Raw genomic sequence first — 18,278 nt, forward strand, 5'->3', positions numbered from 1 at the left:
CAATAGAGTGCATTGTCATGGCTTTGCATATGTTAGAGTGAATGAGTTGAAGACTACCATCAGTATTGGTCTTGCGAGAGGGGAAGGATCCCATTTTCTTCTTTCCACTAGCGCATCCTGTACATACTCCATCATGACTAGCTTAAACATCAAGCATCCTAGAGACTAACTTCTTCAATTTTGGTAATATTTCATAATGTATATGTGTGAGCCTTCAGTGCCATAGCTCACTTTGATGATTGGTGTTGTGGACCATTTTGAGCAGAGGTCTTCCACTGAATCTATAGAGTCCTTCAATTATATATCTATTGTAGTGGCTATAGCACCCTCCAAAATTTTGGCTTGTACTCAAATTTCGAAGCCTATTGTGGATCATGTGATCAATTGTTCTTTAGTCACTTACTGGTAAGCTGATGATCTCAAGCTCCCCTTTCTAATCTTAAGAGTCGTTCACACTTTTATATTTCTAGAGTATGTATCATCTTTGGGGATGGGAATTATCGGTTGCTATGCAAAGGGAAGTTTGTTTTTCTTCAAGGGGAAATCTACCCAGCCTTCCTTAGCATTAGAAACTCCACAGTGGTTTCCTCTAGTGTCATTCCCTTAGTCGAAACCCACTATCTCCAGAAACTGTGCAGTTTTGTCCCTCAGCTACCCAGTTTACCTTGCATCCTGAAATTGTGCAGATGTGTCCTCTGAGGACCTCATCCCGTAGTAGTGCCTTGCATCCCAAAGCTACACAGTTTTTTCCCTAGCTTCTCAGTCTACCTTGCATCTTGAAACTGCGCAAATGTGTCCTCCCAAGGCCTCATCTAGCGGCATTCACTGCCCACTGAAACTGCACAGATTTGTCTCTCATTGATCACAAGAAGGATGACATGCTATAGGACTCTTAAGGAGTTGAGGAGGAATATAAGAAGACCAAGGCACCCAAGATATGATAGAATATCGAGACCGCATGAAGACTCCATCTAATACATAACCCTTTGGACGGTAGGTATGGAAAACAAAGAACATCTTTTGAAATACACATCTTAGTGTAGCTTGAAGGAATACTTATCATTTTCATATCATTCTATCTTTGATGAAATGCATGGTTGCAAGCACTGAAAAGAATTCCATGTGTTTCCACTACATGTCTTGCTCCCTTTCACTTGTTGGATCGATTGTCATCTTTTGACATGTTTGGTTGTTATGTCTTGTTTGTGAGTCATTCTGGTGACCACGAAGGTTGGTATTTGCATATACAGGTTTTCCTAGCCATGTGAACACCTATTGCACTCATACACAAAGTTGTAAGCATTGTCATGCAAGTGTTGTAATGGTTGCCCAAAGGTCTATCCCAAGTGTCACACTTGTCACTTTCATCTCTAGACATTCCCATAGAGGGTCATGCTTCGATCTATTGTTCTAGTGGTTAGTGTTGTCATGCTTTCGAAGTATGCTAAGTGTCTGATCACAATGTCCAAGTTCTCACAAGTTCAATTGCCTCTCGAACTTAGCTATTTTCCTGTAAATCTCTCTGACTGAAAAACCCCACTTCACCAGACCCCAAGTAAGCTGCACTACGTAGTCTCATCCCTCATTGGTGCTACTCTACTGCCTGGATCTGTATAGTGCTTGAGGTTGTCCTCTAGGTCAGTTTCACTACGCAATCCCAGAGGTGAGAAGCCTGTCTTTCTTCCTAGAACTGCACAAAAACTACCTCGAGGCCCGACCTGGATTGCGCACTTTGCAAGATTAGTCATCAAGCCTCCTTTCCACTTGTTGGAACCCCACATTACACAAAGAACTGAGCCTGCACTGCTCCCATAAACTGCATAGAGGTGTCCTCCCAGTGACCTCCCTCAGCCGAGACTCACTGCTCTCAAAAACTGTGCAAAAATGTCCTCTGGTCTCTCTGTTGTCCTACCTTGTCTTCCCTCTGGAAACTGCATAGAGGTGTCCCTCAGGGTCCCACCTTGTACTGTCACTAGTGACCTCAACTGCGCAATCCTGCCTCCCAGTGATGACTATACAGTTTTTCCTGATAGTGTAGACTGTGCCCCAAAGTTCCTCAACCAAGGCTGAACTGCGCTCTCCAAAGTCTCAGTGGCTAGTGCGTCTCCCTGTCACTTGGAACTATGCATTGCACAGTGGTTGGGCCCTCTTCCCAGCCTATCATCTGTCCCGAGCCTAGATCATGGAAAACAATGCACGCATCTTAGACAAGGAGGTTTTTTATTTGATGTCACCCTATCATGAGTGAATTGCAGGAACAGGTACACTGATGGATCATGGCAAGATGACAAATGAGATGAAGAAGGAGCGAACATGCTAGAAGACTTACTTGCATTTGGATGGACGAGAGAAGCTCAAGTGAAAGGAACACATGCACACAACCATATTGCAAGAGCAAGACCATTGAAGACCCCACAACATCAGGCCATGCAGAGGAGAAGACAAAGCATACCCAAGAATACATACATCACTTAACAGTGTAGCATCTTGACATGGCCACCACAACTAGCCAATACATGTCATCAGTGTCATGTCAAGTTGCGTCATGAGTTTTCAAGGCCACATCACTATTATGGTCCATATCTATTGTAATTGAATGTAATTTAAAGTGGATGTCCATTGGACACACACATGAAGATGAAGAGTCATGTCAGCTGAAAAGTCATAGGAAGTTGAATGGTCATGAGGGTAGTCCAAGAGTCACAAGGGTCAAGCATCACCCTTGGCTATATATACCCCTCCCATTGTATGAGGAAGGACTTTTCACCTTGGCTCCTCCCACATAGCCTTGAGAGTAGACAGTCATTTCTTTGAGGAGCAAGGAGTGGCTCCAATGTCCCACTACTGGGACTAGTGATGTATGGTGTATAGATGTGTCTTAGGAATTTTTCTTAATTCAGAAGCCTATTAAGGCCAACACGTTTTCATGCATGTTTTGTAGATGTTTGTAAGACTATTCTTTCGGAATTTGTAATGCATGTTTGTTTCACCTGTACTAAGATAGTTGAACTAATTTGATTGTTTTAATACTTAAATTTTGTTAGGAATGTGTTGTATTGGTTATCACCGTTGTCTCATCCATGTGGACTACTCTGCAGGATACTAGACAAACCATCCTTGTGTATTGGTTATCACGTTGTCACATCCTTGTGGACTACTCTGCAGGATACTCGACATAACATCTTTGTGTTTTGGTTACAATGACCGTCGCATCCATGTGGACTACTCCACTGGGTGGTGTATGTGTTGTCCCTTGCACTTCGGTTTTAACGACTGCTACATCCGCTGTGGACTATTCCGTTCGATGTCGGACATACCTTTCTAGTTCGCGTGTTTCTCTTCCTAGGTGGTACTATTACCTCTCACTTAGAGGCTCACTTTACTCTCCCCCTTTGCAGTAATGAGACACAATTTACATTAAGCACTCACCAGGCACACTTACCTTGTTGTTTGAAGATACCAGCGCAATGCTCTCATGTGCTAACAACTTGAGCCAAGGCATATCTCTAAGTATATGACAACGTGCCCTTATACTGGATGGGACTCCTACACCAAATGGTGTGAGGTATTGTTGGGACTTCATACCAGGGAGATCCCCTTAATGTTAGCGGCTCCAGCATCGTAAAAAATATCCCTAGGTAAAAGCATCCCTCATGTGAGATTCCATAGGCCAATTGAGGACTTTTCCTTTTATGAAAGTTACTCTCATACCTTTTTCTTCCAAGGTAGAAATAGATACCAGGTTATTTTTTAATCCTAGAACATACATCACATCATGAAGAAGAACAGATTCACCAGATTCCAAATGAAATTTGTCAGAACCAAAACCCTTCACAGGATGAGTAGTTTTGTCTCCAAGAATTATTTTCAAATTTGTCTCCCTCTCAACTAGGTTTGAGAGGACTTCTCGATATCTAGAGAAATGACTAGATGCCCCACTATCTACCAACCAACCATCATACGAATCCCGACGAGAAGCATTAGAGAGAGAGGAAATGAGAATATATTCAAATTGATTAACAACTTCATTATTTTCATCCCTGGAGTTCATTGACCTCTTTTGAGGATGATGGCCTTCTTCTTCATCATCCTATGTATATATTTTTCTTCTATCATCCCTTCTTCTTCTATCATCTCTTCTTATTTGATAATATCCTCTTATTCGATTATTGAACATGTTATTGTTAACGACTCAGCTATTGTTGTAGTTGGATCTTGAATTATTTCTCTTTTCTCAGCGATCTCGAGCATAGTGACCATGCTTGTGGCAGTTAAAGCATTCAATTCTACTTCCTCTTATCTTGGAGTCCTTTGAATCAGGGGGAGACCTTATTGAACCAGATGGTCTTCCTCTGCCTTTCTTTTTCTTATCTTGAGCAACAAATGCGGAGGGCTCTCCTTCTTCATGCTTGTGAATTATTCCTCTAGAAATCATCCTAGGTCAGCCCCCAGAGCCCGGATGTTTAGGGATATGATGCAAGTCATGGGAGGAGATCGTTGGGCTGTCGTGCTCTAAGGGCCCCAGAGGAGGAAATATCTGCAGTTGGTACATCAACAAGGAAACAGTCCATTGGGGAGGCGGATGGGATATTGCTATTTCTTCCCCAAAAATGCCTGCTACCTCGGTTTTGCTTCCGTAAAATAGTTATATTGCGAGCCGAGGTAGGGCTGATGTGTGGGGAGGTAGATGACTTTGGCTTATGGATGGTGAGGGAGTGCAGGTCTAAGGTCTTTCTTTGTAGAAGGAAGTCCAAATCACTTCCAATAGAGTTCGTAGGGGATGCAGTAGGTGAGTTAGGAGGAGTAATACTTAGGCAGGGTCCTTTGTCCTTGGATTGACGACGGGGTGGGATAGGAGTAGGTGAGGGTACATATGCGATATGTGAAGTGGATGGAATATTGTGATAGGGATGTGTAGTAGGAAAAGGAGCAGGTATTTCCTGACAGGGGGTAGGTTCCAAAGGCGTAGAATAATTAAAGTGAGCTGGACCTCCCAGTAATGGCAAAACCGACTTTTCAGAGAAATTTGGGGAGGATGTAACAGAAATTGGAGATGTTGCCAGAGAACCGAAAGTGAGAGGGTGGTGAGAATTTTTCTTTTGAGGACTACTTGGATGTGTCGTTTTCTGATATTGTGACGCCAGCCTTTGACCTATGCTTGGACGTTCCCTATCAAAATTAGACAGCGTGGAGGCGTTGTAACATTTCTGTCCATGTAGGTGGCCTCCAAGACATAGAGGACATTGCTTGCGCAGGTGTCCTGTTTGGTGACAAAAAGAACAACGAAAGGGTACCCCCCAGTAATCCAATCTCTAGTGTAGATTAATGTCTTCCCAATGTAGTTTGATGTGGTCAGGAAACCCGCCATGATATTACTTCTCAATGAGGATCCATGCTACTCTCTTGTCCTGTGCACCAAGACATCTCGGGTCCACATAGACAAATTTCCCAATGGCATTTTCTATGTCTGTTAGAGCCTGTTTTGTCCACAGTTCAATCGGAAGGCTGGGCAATTTAACCCAGATTAATTTGTTGATGGGGGTATTATGCAGGGGGTTATAACCAATATACCAATTATGCAGGGCTAGAAAGCATTTTCCATGGACCCATGGGATGGATCTGATTGTCTCAAGATCATCTTGACTGAGAAAGTGGAAACTATACCAGCTTTTCATAAGTCTAACTATCGTAGGCAGGTAGCCGAGCATAGATTTCCACTTCCTTCCTAACCAATTTCTCATCTCAGAATCCTCCATAGCTGGGAAATACCATCGGCCAACAAGAACCGGCTTCTGTAGGCTATCTATGTGGTCAACCAGGGTGGAACTGTCAAGAGCTATAATCGAGGGTGGTGGAGTGGTTTTTATAGAACAATGTTTGTGACTTCATTCTCGTAAGGCTTGTTCGCCACCCTGCAGTGAATGTTGGGATAAGTCGACCGCTGGCATATGGATATCTCTAAGAGTAGTAGACCATGCATCCAATGATCGTGGTCCCATGTGGAGCGTTTCCGCATCCATGGTGGCACGTATTTAAGTTGAGGTGGCAAACATGTCGGAGTTTGCGTCCATCCAAAGTGTATAAAGTGGGGGAGTGACGGCTTATGGGGTGTCAATCTGTCAGGATGGAGATGGGTGTTAGGTCAAAAATTAATGGGGGCGGGTGTGAAAGATCCAAGTGCAGATAGTTAATCTTGGGAAAGTCAATCCTCGTGAATGAGGTGATAGAGTACGTGTGCGAGTATTAATTTCGCATGCCACGGGGGGAATGGAAAAAACGCCCTCATTTGTACAAACCAGAACGGGAAACATAAAGAATGTACTGACAGAGGGAATATGGCCTGATTTGGAATGTGTGAGGTCAGAGATGTGTATGGGGAGGCGTACTAGTGGCGTTGAGCAATTATGAGGTGCGGTGTCCGTAGACACGCGTTCCACCTACACTTACGGGAAGTTGTCCGTTGATCCCCTGAGGTGTTGTTCCGATCACCGGAAAAGCCAGGACCAAACCAGAGCGAAAACCATAGAGGCCAATACAAATATTTCACTGTGGAATTGCTAAGTATGACTCAGATATTATAGTGGCTTGTATGAGGTGGATATAGTTTGGAAAAAACGTAGATGTGGTTGCATAAAATCCTCCACAGACACAGAAAACCAATCAATCACACAATACTATGAAAATATCTTAAAATTCAAAAATTAGAAGCTAGGAATGGAATTTATAAAATAATTCAACAACAAAAACATCCCTTGCATTTACACCAAAAACTACTTATCTGGAAACTACCAGTTTATCTGAAATTTGAAGCCAAAATGGATGAGGGATGGATATCCAGCAGGTAGATATTGCATAGAGGAAGTTTTTTATGGCGTTAGAACAAGAAGGCATGGGTGAATTATGAAAAACAAAAGCGTAGTCATAGAGCCAGAAGAAATCAATTTCATGTCTGTTCGCCCATTTTGCATAAGAAGAGCGGAAATTTAGGCATACCTGTTAGAAGTCCCGAGTCCAATTGTGATTGCAGCGAAGCATGTTGTAGCCACCCATAGCATCACCCAAAAGTAATAGAATAAAACTGTAATTGTCTTTAGGGCGATTGTGAAGGAGGAATAATAAACAAAATGTTGGGTCACCAACTGATGAGGAGGCAATTTTAAATACCAAGTCCTCGCAGAGGACACTGTAAGCCCAGTGGCTAGGCAGAAATCAAAAACGCCTTCCTTACATCCTCGCCACCCGAGCCTTTAAAAGCGAACACTGGTAACTTTTAGAGATGGACACAGAGACTCTGTGTCCTTGGGTAGTACTAAGCAAGCCTTTTACCTACAAGCCCACAAGAAAATGAAGATATTGTTGTGGCTGCCGTGGTTAGATTGATGGATTGAAGAAGGGATTGAGAGAATGGGGTTTCTGAAGGCTTGAAAATGTAGAGGACGAAGATCATCTTAGCAATACACTTGAAATAGAAGTGCAAAGCTGGGAATCGGTACTTCAGTTATTTTGGATGGCTTCGCCACTGAAATCACATCTGACCAGGTGCTCTAACTATGCATTTTCTTCACGTTGGGTGAACTATCTTCGTCCCGACATTATACGCGGAAATATTTCCCCCGACGAGAAGGACCTCATTATTCGCCTTCACCGTCTTCTTCCATGTTGAGCCTCCTTGCTTATAATCACAAAGGGCGGTTTGAGTCCCGCTGGAGAAATAATAAAAACTAGAGAACCATGGGCACTGTCAACTTAAATTGAACCCATAAACCAAAAAATTTCATACAATATTAAATTATCGTGTTATAACGCGAACCGAATTGTATTGACAAATTTATGATTTTTTTCAACCAATAACGCGAACCAAATTGTATTGACGAATTTCCAAATTTTTTCGGCCAATATGGCGAAACTGGGTAAGTATGGTTCATATACAAGGGAATATACCATACATGGTACATCCATTTTATAGTTAAAATTTTACAAAGTCGGTTGTTGTTATTATTTTGGTTATTTTATTTTTAATCAATAATGTTGTAAAAGAAAATATTTAATATTATTTAAATTGGATATTGAATTTAAAATATAGAGAGATTGACACGGTATTTTTTAGTTTAAGAATATATTTTATTGAGGGGTATTTATGGTGAATAATTTGAATGTAAAAAAAAAAAAAAAAAAAAAATTCAAACATATTTTATATATTTTTAAAAATTATTTTTAAATAGTCAAGAATTTAATAATAATAATAATAATAATCTAATTTTAATTTTATCACCAATTCAAATACCAAATTAGTGTATGACATTTTTTTGTTTGTGAAACAAGGGACCTACCTCTGCACAACTATTTGATTACTAAAGTGTATAAAGACATACTACTTTACTCCCTCTATATTTGAACCTATGACCTCTTAGAAGGAATAATATTATTGAAAACATAATTTCTATAAAGAATTTAATATATTAAAATAGTTCAATTGAGATAAAATGAAGGTAACAAAATATTTAATTTGTTTTTGAAATATTATTAAAAATTATATATATAGATGAGTAGATTCATTTTAATCTTGGATTTCTTAAGCATTGAGAGGAATCAAGTCTCTTAAATTATAAATTTACTTTAAAGTGTAAAACTTGAAAAAATGTTTACATAGAATCGATCGATCTTGGCACTTGATATATATGGAATTATATATAATGAATTGCACATATATTTCTTTTCTTTTCATTTTGAACAATACACTAATCAAATATTTTAACCATAAAATTTTATTGTCAATATATGTATGTGAATTGGAACTATCTCCAATGTTTGAGAAAAATGACTACTATCTTCCTCACTCAAATTCAAATCTGGCATATAAATTATAAAAAAAATGCATAAATCACTCCAAAACTCAACAAAATTAACAAAAGCAATTTTACAAATCACAAGTTTTAAAACTTGAGTTTGTCTTTGAATGGCTTCTCATAAATTAAATTTATAAAAATAGATTTTTTGATTTCTTTTGTTACTAACATTTTATAAGAAAATATACAAAAACACATTATCTAGATATTATTTTATTTATACAGGAAAATGCGAGAGAGGTTTCATCATTTTGATATCTCCACTTGGTTATTTGGGTTCTTTATTCATTATTCAATTTCTTTGTTCAACTATATTAGTTGTAACCTTGATTGGAAAACTTTTTTTTAACTATTATTTTTTTCTACTCACTTGCCACTTAGGGTTTCAATTTTTAACTATTATTTTTTTCTACTTCCTTTACTTTAATCGTCAAAGTTTCTTTTTAACCTTCAATTCTTTTTTAGTAATTATAAATTACTTACATGTTAATGTACAAACAAAAACCACATGGTTTAATGATTAAATAAATAATTTAATCAGACTAAATCTATTTTGTTGTTTTAAATTACACTATATTATAAAATAAATTATAATTTACTTGTACGTTAATGTACAAACAAAACTACATAATTTAATGATTAAATAAATAATTTAATCTTTTATTATTTCAAATTAGATTTTAAATGATTAAATAAATAATTTGATCAAACTAAATCCATTTGGTTATTTCAAATTAGATTATATTATAAAATAATTGGGCCATTTTGCTATGTTCGATGGCAAGATTAAAAGATAAACTAACTGCAAGTTGGGAATCTTAATTTGATGATTGAGAATAATCTTAAAATTAAGACATAAATTTATATGGTGGATATTTGACTTTTTGAAGTGAAGCTTGATTATAATCAAATATCAAAATATTTCACTTATTTGAAGTTTTACATTTGAGAGAAAAGTTTAAAGGTTGTGATGAGGTTTCAAAATATGAGAAAAGAGTTGTAGAGATGATTGAGAAATTATGATTTGATATCATTATTATTTGTAAATGAAAAGCATATTTTTGAAATTGAGTTTGATAATTGAATTATGGAGAATTTAATTTAGAGGATTTGGATTGATCGAAGAAAAAATATTTTAAAAGTAATGAAAAAGTTATAAAAGATGATAAACAAAATAAAAAAACATCAATCAAATTTCAAAGTCTATATAGTTTGAATGGTGACAAAAGGGTTTGATTTAGAATTCAAGGTCAATTTCCTAAAAAGATAAAACATAAGTGAAAATGAGGTCCAATTTTGAGAATTAAAATCAATTATTAAAAGTTTAGAAAATAGTTCTGTATGAATAGGTCAATGTAAAATTTATAAAAGGAAAATTTGAATTGAAACAAATTTAAAAAACGAGATTGGACAAGTAGGAGGAAAATTGAATTTTAAAGATATTAGAAAAGTTGCTGATTAGAGATCAAGACCCATGTCAAAATTAGGACCGTTCACAACAAATTTGATGGATGAAGGCCGAGATTGGACAAGTGGGAGGAAAATTGAATTTTAAAGATATCAGAAAAGGCGAGTCCTATTTCCAATCCTATAACATATTTATGACACTCTGACATGCGCCGGAAATAACCTTTTATAACATCGCGTCCGGATAATTATAGAAAAAAAGAAAAAGCTGCGCGTTATAAACGGCTATCTCCCGAACATGTCAGGCGTCATAAATATGTTATGGGGTTGGAAATAGCTCTTGCCATCAGAAAAGGGGATCAAAGACCGATACACCGACAGACAGGTGGTGGTACGTAGTGAGTGGGGTCCCCACAGAATGAAGTAGGTGGGGAAAACACGGACTTTCGTCGAAGCAGAGGACGAGAACTGGAGGAGGCTGCACCCCTTAAACATGCATGGCTAAGTTTTCGATATATTTGGTTTTCGGAAATGCAACGCACCAGTCAACATTCACGGTCGTATCAAACCTTTCAGCATTTTAGTCTACGTTTTTTCTTATGGATAATTCTGCTGATTGGACGCATCGCCGCGTGATGCTCTTTGCCCTGATTCGCATCGCGGTGTCGTGTAATGAAATTATACAACACCTTTCACTCACGATGCACAGAAGGTGGAGCCCAACATATTCGTCGCGTCAACCTGTCAAAATATACAGGGCCACTCATTTAATGCCCATTGGCCGGCTCATCACGAAACAGTTTGTTTGCGACTAGATATTAACCAATGTTTCTAGAAGAACCAATTCACTGCATCTGGTTGGAATTTTATGTTAAGTGGACTGTCGGTAATTAAATCCACTTAGCGGTCTAAAGCTGGTCTTACCTACAGTGAAGCCTTGCTTTTAGTGGTGACTCTGTTTCTATTTCCATATCAATGATGTAATTACATGAGCCCGAGAGGTGAGAGAACCATCACCCACACAAAATGACTACAATGACGAAATCAGGCAGGCAATATGGATCTTTGCGGCAAGAGAGGTGGATTATAGCGGGTGTTTTGCAAAAGGGTACACTGAGTTTTGCCATTAGGATTTTCAATTGTTGCATACTTGTTTTGTGTATTCTCTCGTTTGTTTTTGGCGTAGTCAATGGCTGTTTGAAGCAGGAGATGCAGTCTCTCTTGGTTTTTAAAGGCGGTTTACAAGATCCTGCCGGGCGTTTGGCTTCTTGGAATGTTTCTTTCAGCTGTTGCCTCTGGAATGGTATCTCCTGCAACAGTCTGGCCGGCCGTGTCGTTGCTATGGATTTGCATGAAAAGAGATTGAATGGTGTCTTGCGTCCAGCAGTACTGTTCAAGTTGAGGGCTTTGAAGTACTTGGATATTAGCTCCAACAATTTTACTGGCCTACCTATTCCTGCAGAACTGGGTCTTTTGAAAAACTTGAGATATCTCAACCTATCCACAGCAGGATTTGCAGGCTCCATTCCATGGCAACTCGAAATTTGTCTACCTTGGAAGTACTTGATCTCTCTTCCTCAGCTTCAATGTTGACAAGTCCCAGCTTATCATGGCTCACAAATCTGACGGCCTTGAAGGATCTCTCTCTCGACGGAGTCGATCTCTCAGCAACGTCGTCCACATGGGGACAATTAGTAAGTCGTCTTTCTCACCTCAGAAACCTCACAATGTCAAATTGTGGACTTACAGGTTCAATTCCCTCTTCCCTGCAGAATCTTACATACCTTGAAATTCTCCATCTAGATGGAAATACATTCCAGTCTGAATTCCCTAGTTGGTTGGCGACTATGACTAGTTTGGTTTCTCTGCAGATGACCAATGCAAGTCTAAATGGGTCTCTTCCGTTTGAACTTTCTCAGCTGCCTCGCCTAAGTAGGATTTCGTTGGGATATAATAAATTATCTGCCAATGTTTCCCATATTTTTCAGGGCCAATGGAAGAACCTGACTTATTTCCAGATGCCAAACAACAGTTTGTATGGCCTTATACCAGCTTCCATAGGAAATTTATCATCTCTGGCTTTCCTACAACTGCACAGTAACAATATGAGGGGAACGATTCCGGATTCACTGGGCCTCCTACGCTCGCTCACCGTACTAGACCTGGGCTACAACCAATTGACGGGACCTATCCCATTATCTCTAGGATCGTTGCCTGAACTGATTAATATCAGTCTTACTAAAAATGCTTTGAGTGGAGCAGTCTCAGAGTCACACTTCCGCGGCCTGAAGAATCTAAAGTATCTCGACATCTCTGATAACAGGTTAATCTTCAATATCACCCCCAACTGGACTCCTCCTTTCCAGTTAGATGTGTTGAGATTATCTCAGTGTAAAATAGAGGGACCTCTTCCTCCTTTTGTGAAAACTCAACGTTCTTTGACGACATTGGATCTGTCCAATAACACCCTCAAGGGACAAATCCCCCCATGGCTGTGGAACCTTACTAGGCTTAAGAAGCTAATCCTTTCGCACAATAAATTGGAAGGGCCAATACCATCTCAGCTGTATACGTGCACCTTTTTGAAGCAGGTAGAGCTACGGGACAATCAGTTGCATGGAAATCTTCCAAATCCCCCGCGCAGTTATGCTTCAGGCTTCCCTTGGGCACTTGATCTGTCAATTAATAACATTACAGGGCCAATCCCCTCAGAAATCTGCACGATGCTTCATACTTCAAGATTCTTATCTTTGGCGTCAAATAAGCTCAAGGGGCAGATTCCTCCTTGCATTTGTGAGCAATCAGTGTATCTAGAGGCTCTGGATCTTTCAGACAATAAGCTCTATGGGAAGTTGCAATTAAAACAGAAAACTGACACAATTTCATTGATTAATTTGCTCAATTACATCACTCTTATATAGGAAACTCACAACTAATTCTGGCAACCAATTCCTAACTAATTCATAACTAATTATGTTCAACCAATTCACAACTAATTCTATTTTTGCATTATTCTCACATCCTCCCTTAATGGAGAAATGGATTTTCTACCATACCTAACTGACTTCTAGAACTTGTACTTTGAACATCTGCTGTATTCTCTAGATTGATCTAACTACTGCATTAACAGAGGGTAGTTGGAATTAATACCTTTCTACCACTCCCCCTTAATTCCAACTATATAACAAATATATACTATAGCACGATATACAAGAAACTATATTCTTAATCATGACGACGTAAACTTTAACTTGCCTGCTGGTCTAAGTCTCAGCTAGGCTTACAACAAAACATTTCATTTTTGCCTTCTTATTAAAAGGTCCATGCTTGTTCCTTTTCCATTGCTGGTGCAGTTTCATCTTCACCTTTTTGGGTTTCCTTATGAAATTCCTTTGCTCCTTGCTTACATACTTAACGTCAACAACCTCTTTTGGATTGAGAGGCAATGCAAGATCTCGAACGAGGTAAGTTAATTCATGTTCTCCCCACTTTCCATGAGGAACCAACGAAGGATTCACCAAAATGCAGTCATCTTTGAAAGTAGATCCAATAAAACTTCTAACAACCGGGCAAGTTTTAATCTCAGTGATTTCTTCAACAGCATGATCCTCAACAACATGAGTGATTTCTTCAGGGACATGATCTTCAACAACATGAAACTCTTTGTCAATGGACTCAAAAACACTGCTAATCCCAAATGGGTTCATGAGAAAATGATCATTAAAAAGATCATTGTCTAAAATAATAGACATATCAGTTAGCTTTATCACCTGTCACAAACGGTGCTCACTAACAGCACTCTCTTGAACAAGACCCACTTACACGATTTTTGCAACAAAACAAAGAAGAAAAAAAAAAAACCGGGCCGACTGAAAAAGAATATGACCACGGCACAACAGTTTCTGCAAAGAACACAACAGTTTCTGCAAAGAATCACAGATGGTATCTATTGGAAGTTTCGTTAATGAAACCACGGCAACACACAACGGCACAACGGTTTCTACACGCTCAACGGTTTCAGCAAAGAATTACCTCCACTGACCAAAGACCTCCACGCACAACGGCACAAGCACAACGGTTTCTGCAACAAAGTTCTGGACGCACTCACACTTCACGTCGGGTTTACCACTAACACGCGCCAGCAAAGTTCTGGACGCACTCACGATCCACGGCAGAGTGGAATGGTTGCAACGGGCCTCGACAGCACCAGCACAAGACGCTTCTCGACGAACAGCACCTCACAAAGTTCTGGACGCACTCGAACGGTTCTTGATACGCACAACAACAACTGCTACCCGAGTTCTTGACAGGGGTCTTGGCAGCACATACGCACAACAGCAACTGCTACCCGAGTTCTTGACAAGGGTCTTGGCAGCACACCAGCAAGTGGATTCTGGACAGGGCGTTCTTGACAGCGTTCTGGACAACGACAGACAGCACTAGCAACGTTCTCACGGCAGATCTCGCTTCTGGCAGATTCTCGACAGCTTCTCAACAGCGCCAACAACAAAAAACCATAACTTTAGCATGTGTTCAATACAGCGGCCTCACACGCCAATACAGTTAAGCTCACGAATGCAACGCTTCTCAGACTTCTCGACGGTGCTCGACAGCACACCACTGCGACACTGCACCGGCCTCCTCGTCGATCATACCAAGGGTTTTCACCTCTGCACCGCTGACACAGCAACTCACTAGAATCAAATGCTCCGAGGGTCTTCACCGCAGACAGACCAGCATATCTTTGACAGTTAAATACCACCACGGCTCCAAGGGTCTTCACCGCAGACAGACCAGCATATCTTTGACAGTTAAATACCACCACGGGTCTGTGGCTCTTCACCGCACACGATACAATAATTCGCAGCCCGTATTCTCCAACCAATTTCAGTTGGCCGAAATCAACTGCTCGACTCCCGTGGACAAGATTCTGGTCACAACACCGAAATCAACTGCTCGACGAGTCTCCCGTGGACAAGATTCTGATCACAACAGGAAATGTTCTTCGTACCGACGCGTTTCCTCCAGATTGTGAAGAGGACCGGTTTTGCTGGGCTCCACGCAGGTGGCACAAACAAGTTCACTCTTCAACAGCAGATCCGGCGTCACGCAAACACCACTCGACCTTCCTCACCTGCGCTCTCACCCCAGCTCAAACCCTGAGCTCTGATACCAAACTAAAACAGAAAACTGACACAATTTCATTGATTAATTTGCTCAATTACATCACCCTTATATAGGAAACTCACAACTAATTCTGGCAACCAATTCCTAACTAATTCATAACTAATTCTGTTCAACTAATTCACAACTAATTCTATTTCTGCATTATTCTCACAGTTGCTTCCCAATTTCAGTAATTGCTCTTCCCTCAAGGTATTAAACATAGCAAGTAATAATTTGGAGGGAGAGATACCGGTGGAACTGGGAAAACTGAAGAAACTTCAGGTGTTGCACATCAACAACAACAAGTTAAGTAGGAACGTTCCCTCGTCCCTGCGAGATTGCAAAATGTTGGAAGTTTTGGATTTGAGTGGAAACAATATATCGGGCAAAGTGCCTGACTGGATTGCGGATCTCTCGAAGCTCCGCATACTAGTTTTCAGATCAAATAACTTGGAAGGTGAGATACCATTTCAGATTGGGTACCTTCAGAAACTCCAAATTCTTGACCTTGCGAAAAACCGTCTGTCCGGCTCGATACCACAGTGCCTCTCAAACTTAGCAACGTTGAGGAATAAAGCTTTGACAGGTTCGCGGTCTGATGAATTTAGGTACGGTATTTACTACAAGGAAGAAATTAACCTGGTGGTAAAGGGCTGGGAATGGACGTATAAATACATCCTCTATATTTTCACTTCTCTGGATCTCTCGGCCAACAACCTAAGTGGTGACATCCCCAAGGGCATGGGGTATCTGAAGGGTTTACATTCATTGAATCTCTCGCATAATCAGCTTACGGGATTCATTCCGCAGGAACTTGGCGAAATAATAAATTTAGAAGCTTTAGATATGTCATGCAACCGGTTATCCGGAAGAATACCTGAAACATTTGTAGCCCTGAACTCCCTGGGCTATTTAAACCTATCCAATAATAATCTGTCCGGTAGGACTCCAGCAGTACGTCATTTGGACACTTTTGGGGCATCTTCATTCTGGGGTAATCCGGATCTTTGTGGATTCCCACTTCAGAAATACTGCAGCGACCCTACTTCTCCGAGTGAAGAAGGAGAGGATGAGGACGGTGAGCAAAGTCTGAATTGGTGGGATTCATGGGAAGGTGGAATGGGAATGGGATGTGTGATTGTCTAGGGAAGTGTGACGGGAGCGATGGTTTTAAGTAGACGATCAAGGACAAGATACTGCCAGTTCGTAGATAGCATTGTGAACTTCTTCCTGTAAACATTTGTATCTGTATTACTTAAGTGGGAATATATTACTGAATATAAAATACAGAGAAATTTGAAATGGGTTGTATCTGTATTACTTAAGTGGGAATATATTACTGAATATAAAATACAAAGAAATTTGAAATGGGTATTTTTTTTTTTTATAGCTTTTATTAGGTACTTTATTTGAAGTGGATGAAGATTAAACATAGTGTATCTTTTAGCTTTAAGAATATTAGGTATTTTATTGCAAAGTATCATGTGGAAGAGGTTTGATTTTGAAGTCAAACATGGTTGTAATCCAATTCCAAAAAAAATCAGTTATGTGAAGTCTTACATTGAGGAGAAATGTTTGAAGGTTGTCATGAGTTTTAAGACATGAAAAAGTTAATAGTTATGGGAAAGGAGGCCACTTGAGAAATCAATAGGGATATTTTTTAAATTCGTTTTGATCATTGAATAAGAATAATTGGTTAATGGATAATTGAAGAAAAAAGATCTTGTTTTGTCGAGGAACCACATTTCTTTTCAATAAAAATGTAAAAGTTATTAAATAGGATAAATAAAACACAATTTGAAAGTCTACACAGTTTGAATGGCACAATTAAATTTGAAAGTCTATACAGTTTGAATGGCACAAGATTTGAGCCAAAGACTTCCACAAGATTTGAACCCAAGACTTCCAATTTGGTGAGACATCATTTCCACAACTATTGCCAATTGAGCTACCCCAAGTGGACAAAAGGGCGCTAATTTTGAAAATTAAATATTAGAAAAGATTTTTTTTTATAATTTGGCAAAGTAAAAAATATAAAAGGAAAAGTTAAAAATGAAGTAAAAGGAATTCAAACAAACTTTAAAAATGACAAGACAAGTAGGAGGAAAATTGAATTTCAAATATATTAAGAAAGGGGTTGATTAGAGATTAGGGGCAATATCAAAATTAAGTCTTGTTCAAACAATTTTTTTAATGACTCATCTCGAATTATAGGGAGAATACAATTATTAGCATGTGTAAGATGCATGCAAATGATAGCTACATCGCATGCACTGCACTGGTATACATACTAATTAATTACGAAGTATATTTAAGTAAAAAATGGGTGAATTAAATACAAATATTAAATATTGTGTTAATGAAAACATCGTATATTATTAATAATAAAAAATAATGTCGGTGTAGAAAAATATTGTTTTAATAATATTGTAAATAGTATATAAATATAATGTTTAAAATACGATTAATAAATACATTATAATATTTGATTAGAAGTTAGAGACAAAACATCATAATAATAAAAGAAATATAAAAAAAATAAAATCACATAAATAAAAGTTATAGTTTCAATAAACAAATCCAAACCTTATATTTTTCTATAGCATAAAAACATTTAAGGTCCCAAGGCCACCCAAGGAACCTTATTGAGCATTCCAAGAAATCTTAATGAAGCATTGATCCCTTCCCAATCAGTGCAATCACTATGTCAGAAGGAAACGTTAAATAGTTAATTAATTTATATAAAAATCCCATGTGTTAAGGAGTGGTGACTTCCTTTGAGTTTATTATCAAGAGATATTTTATGCTAAGTTGGTGGGATTTTTCGTGAGAGGGAAGGAACCTCTTTGATAAAGAGAG

General features: G+C 39.0%; 1 protein-coding gene across 1 annotated transcript in view; it reads left to right on the plus strand.

Annotated features, from left to right (window-relative positions):
• Positions 1 to 16,655, plus strand: part of LOC149166249 (uncharacterized) — a 36,037-nt gene extending 19,382 nt beyond the window's left edge. Inside the window, 2 exon segments of the mRNA XM_089430115.1 lie at positions 12,003 to 13,104; positions 15,611 to 16,655. Coding sequence (XP_089286241.1) covers positions 12,003 to 13,104; positions 15,611 to 16,655 — 2,147 coding nt within the window.
• The last annotated feature ends 1,623 nt before the right edge of the window (positions 16,656 to 18,278 follow it).

This window comes from Pinus tabuliformis, chromosome 5_1 (genome assembly GCF_031772625.1).
Source record: "Pinus tabuliformis cultivar Carrire ecotype Pingquan chromosome 5_1, CPIR1, whole genome shotgun sequence".
Classification (NCBI taxonomy): Eukaryota; Viridiplantae; Streptophyta; class Pinopsida; order Pinales; family Pinaceae; genus Pinus; species Pinus tabuliformis.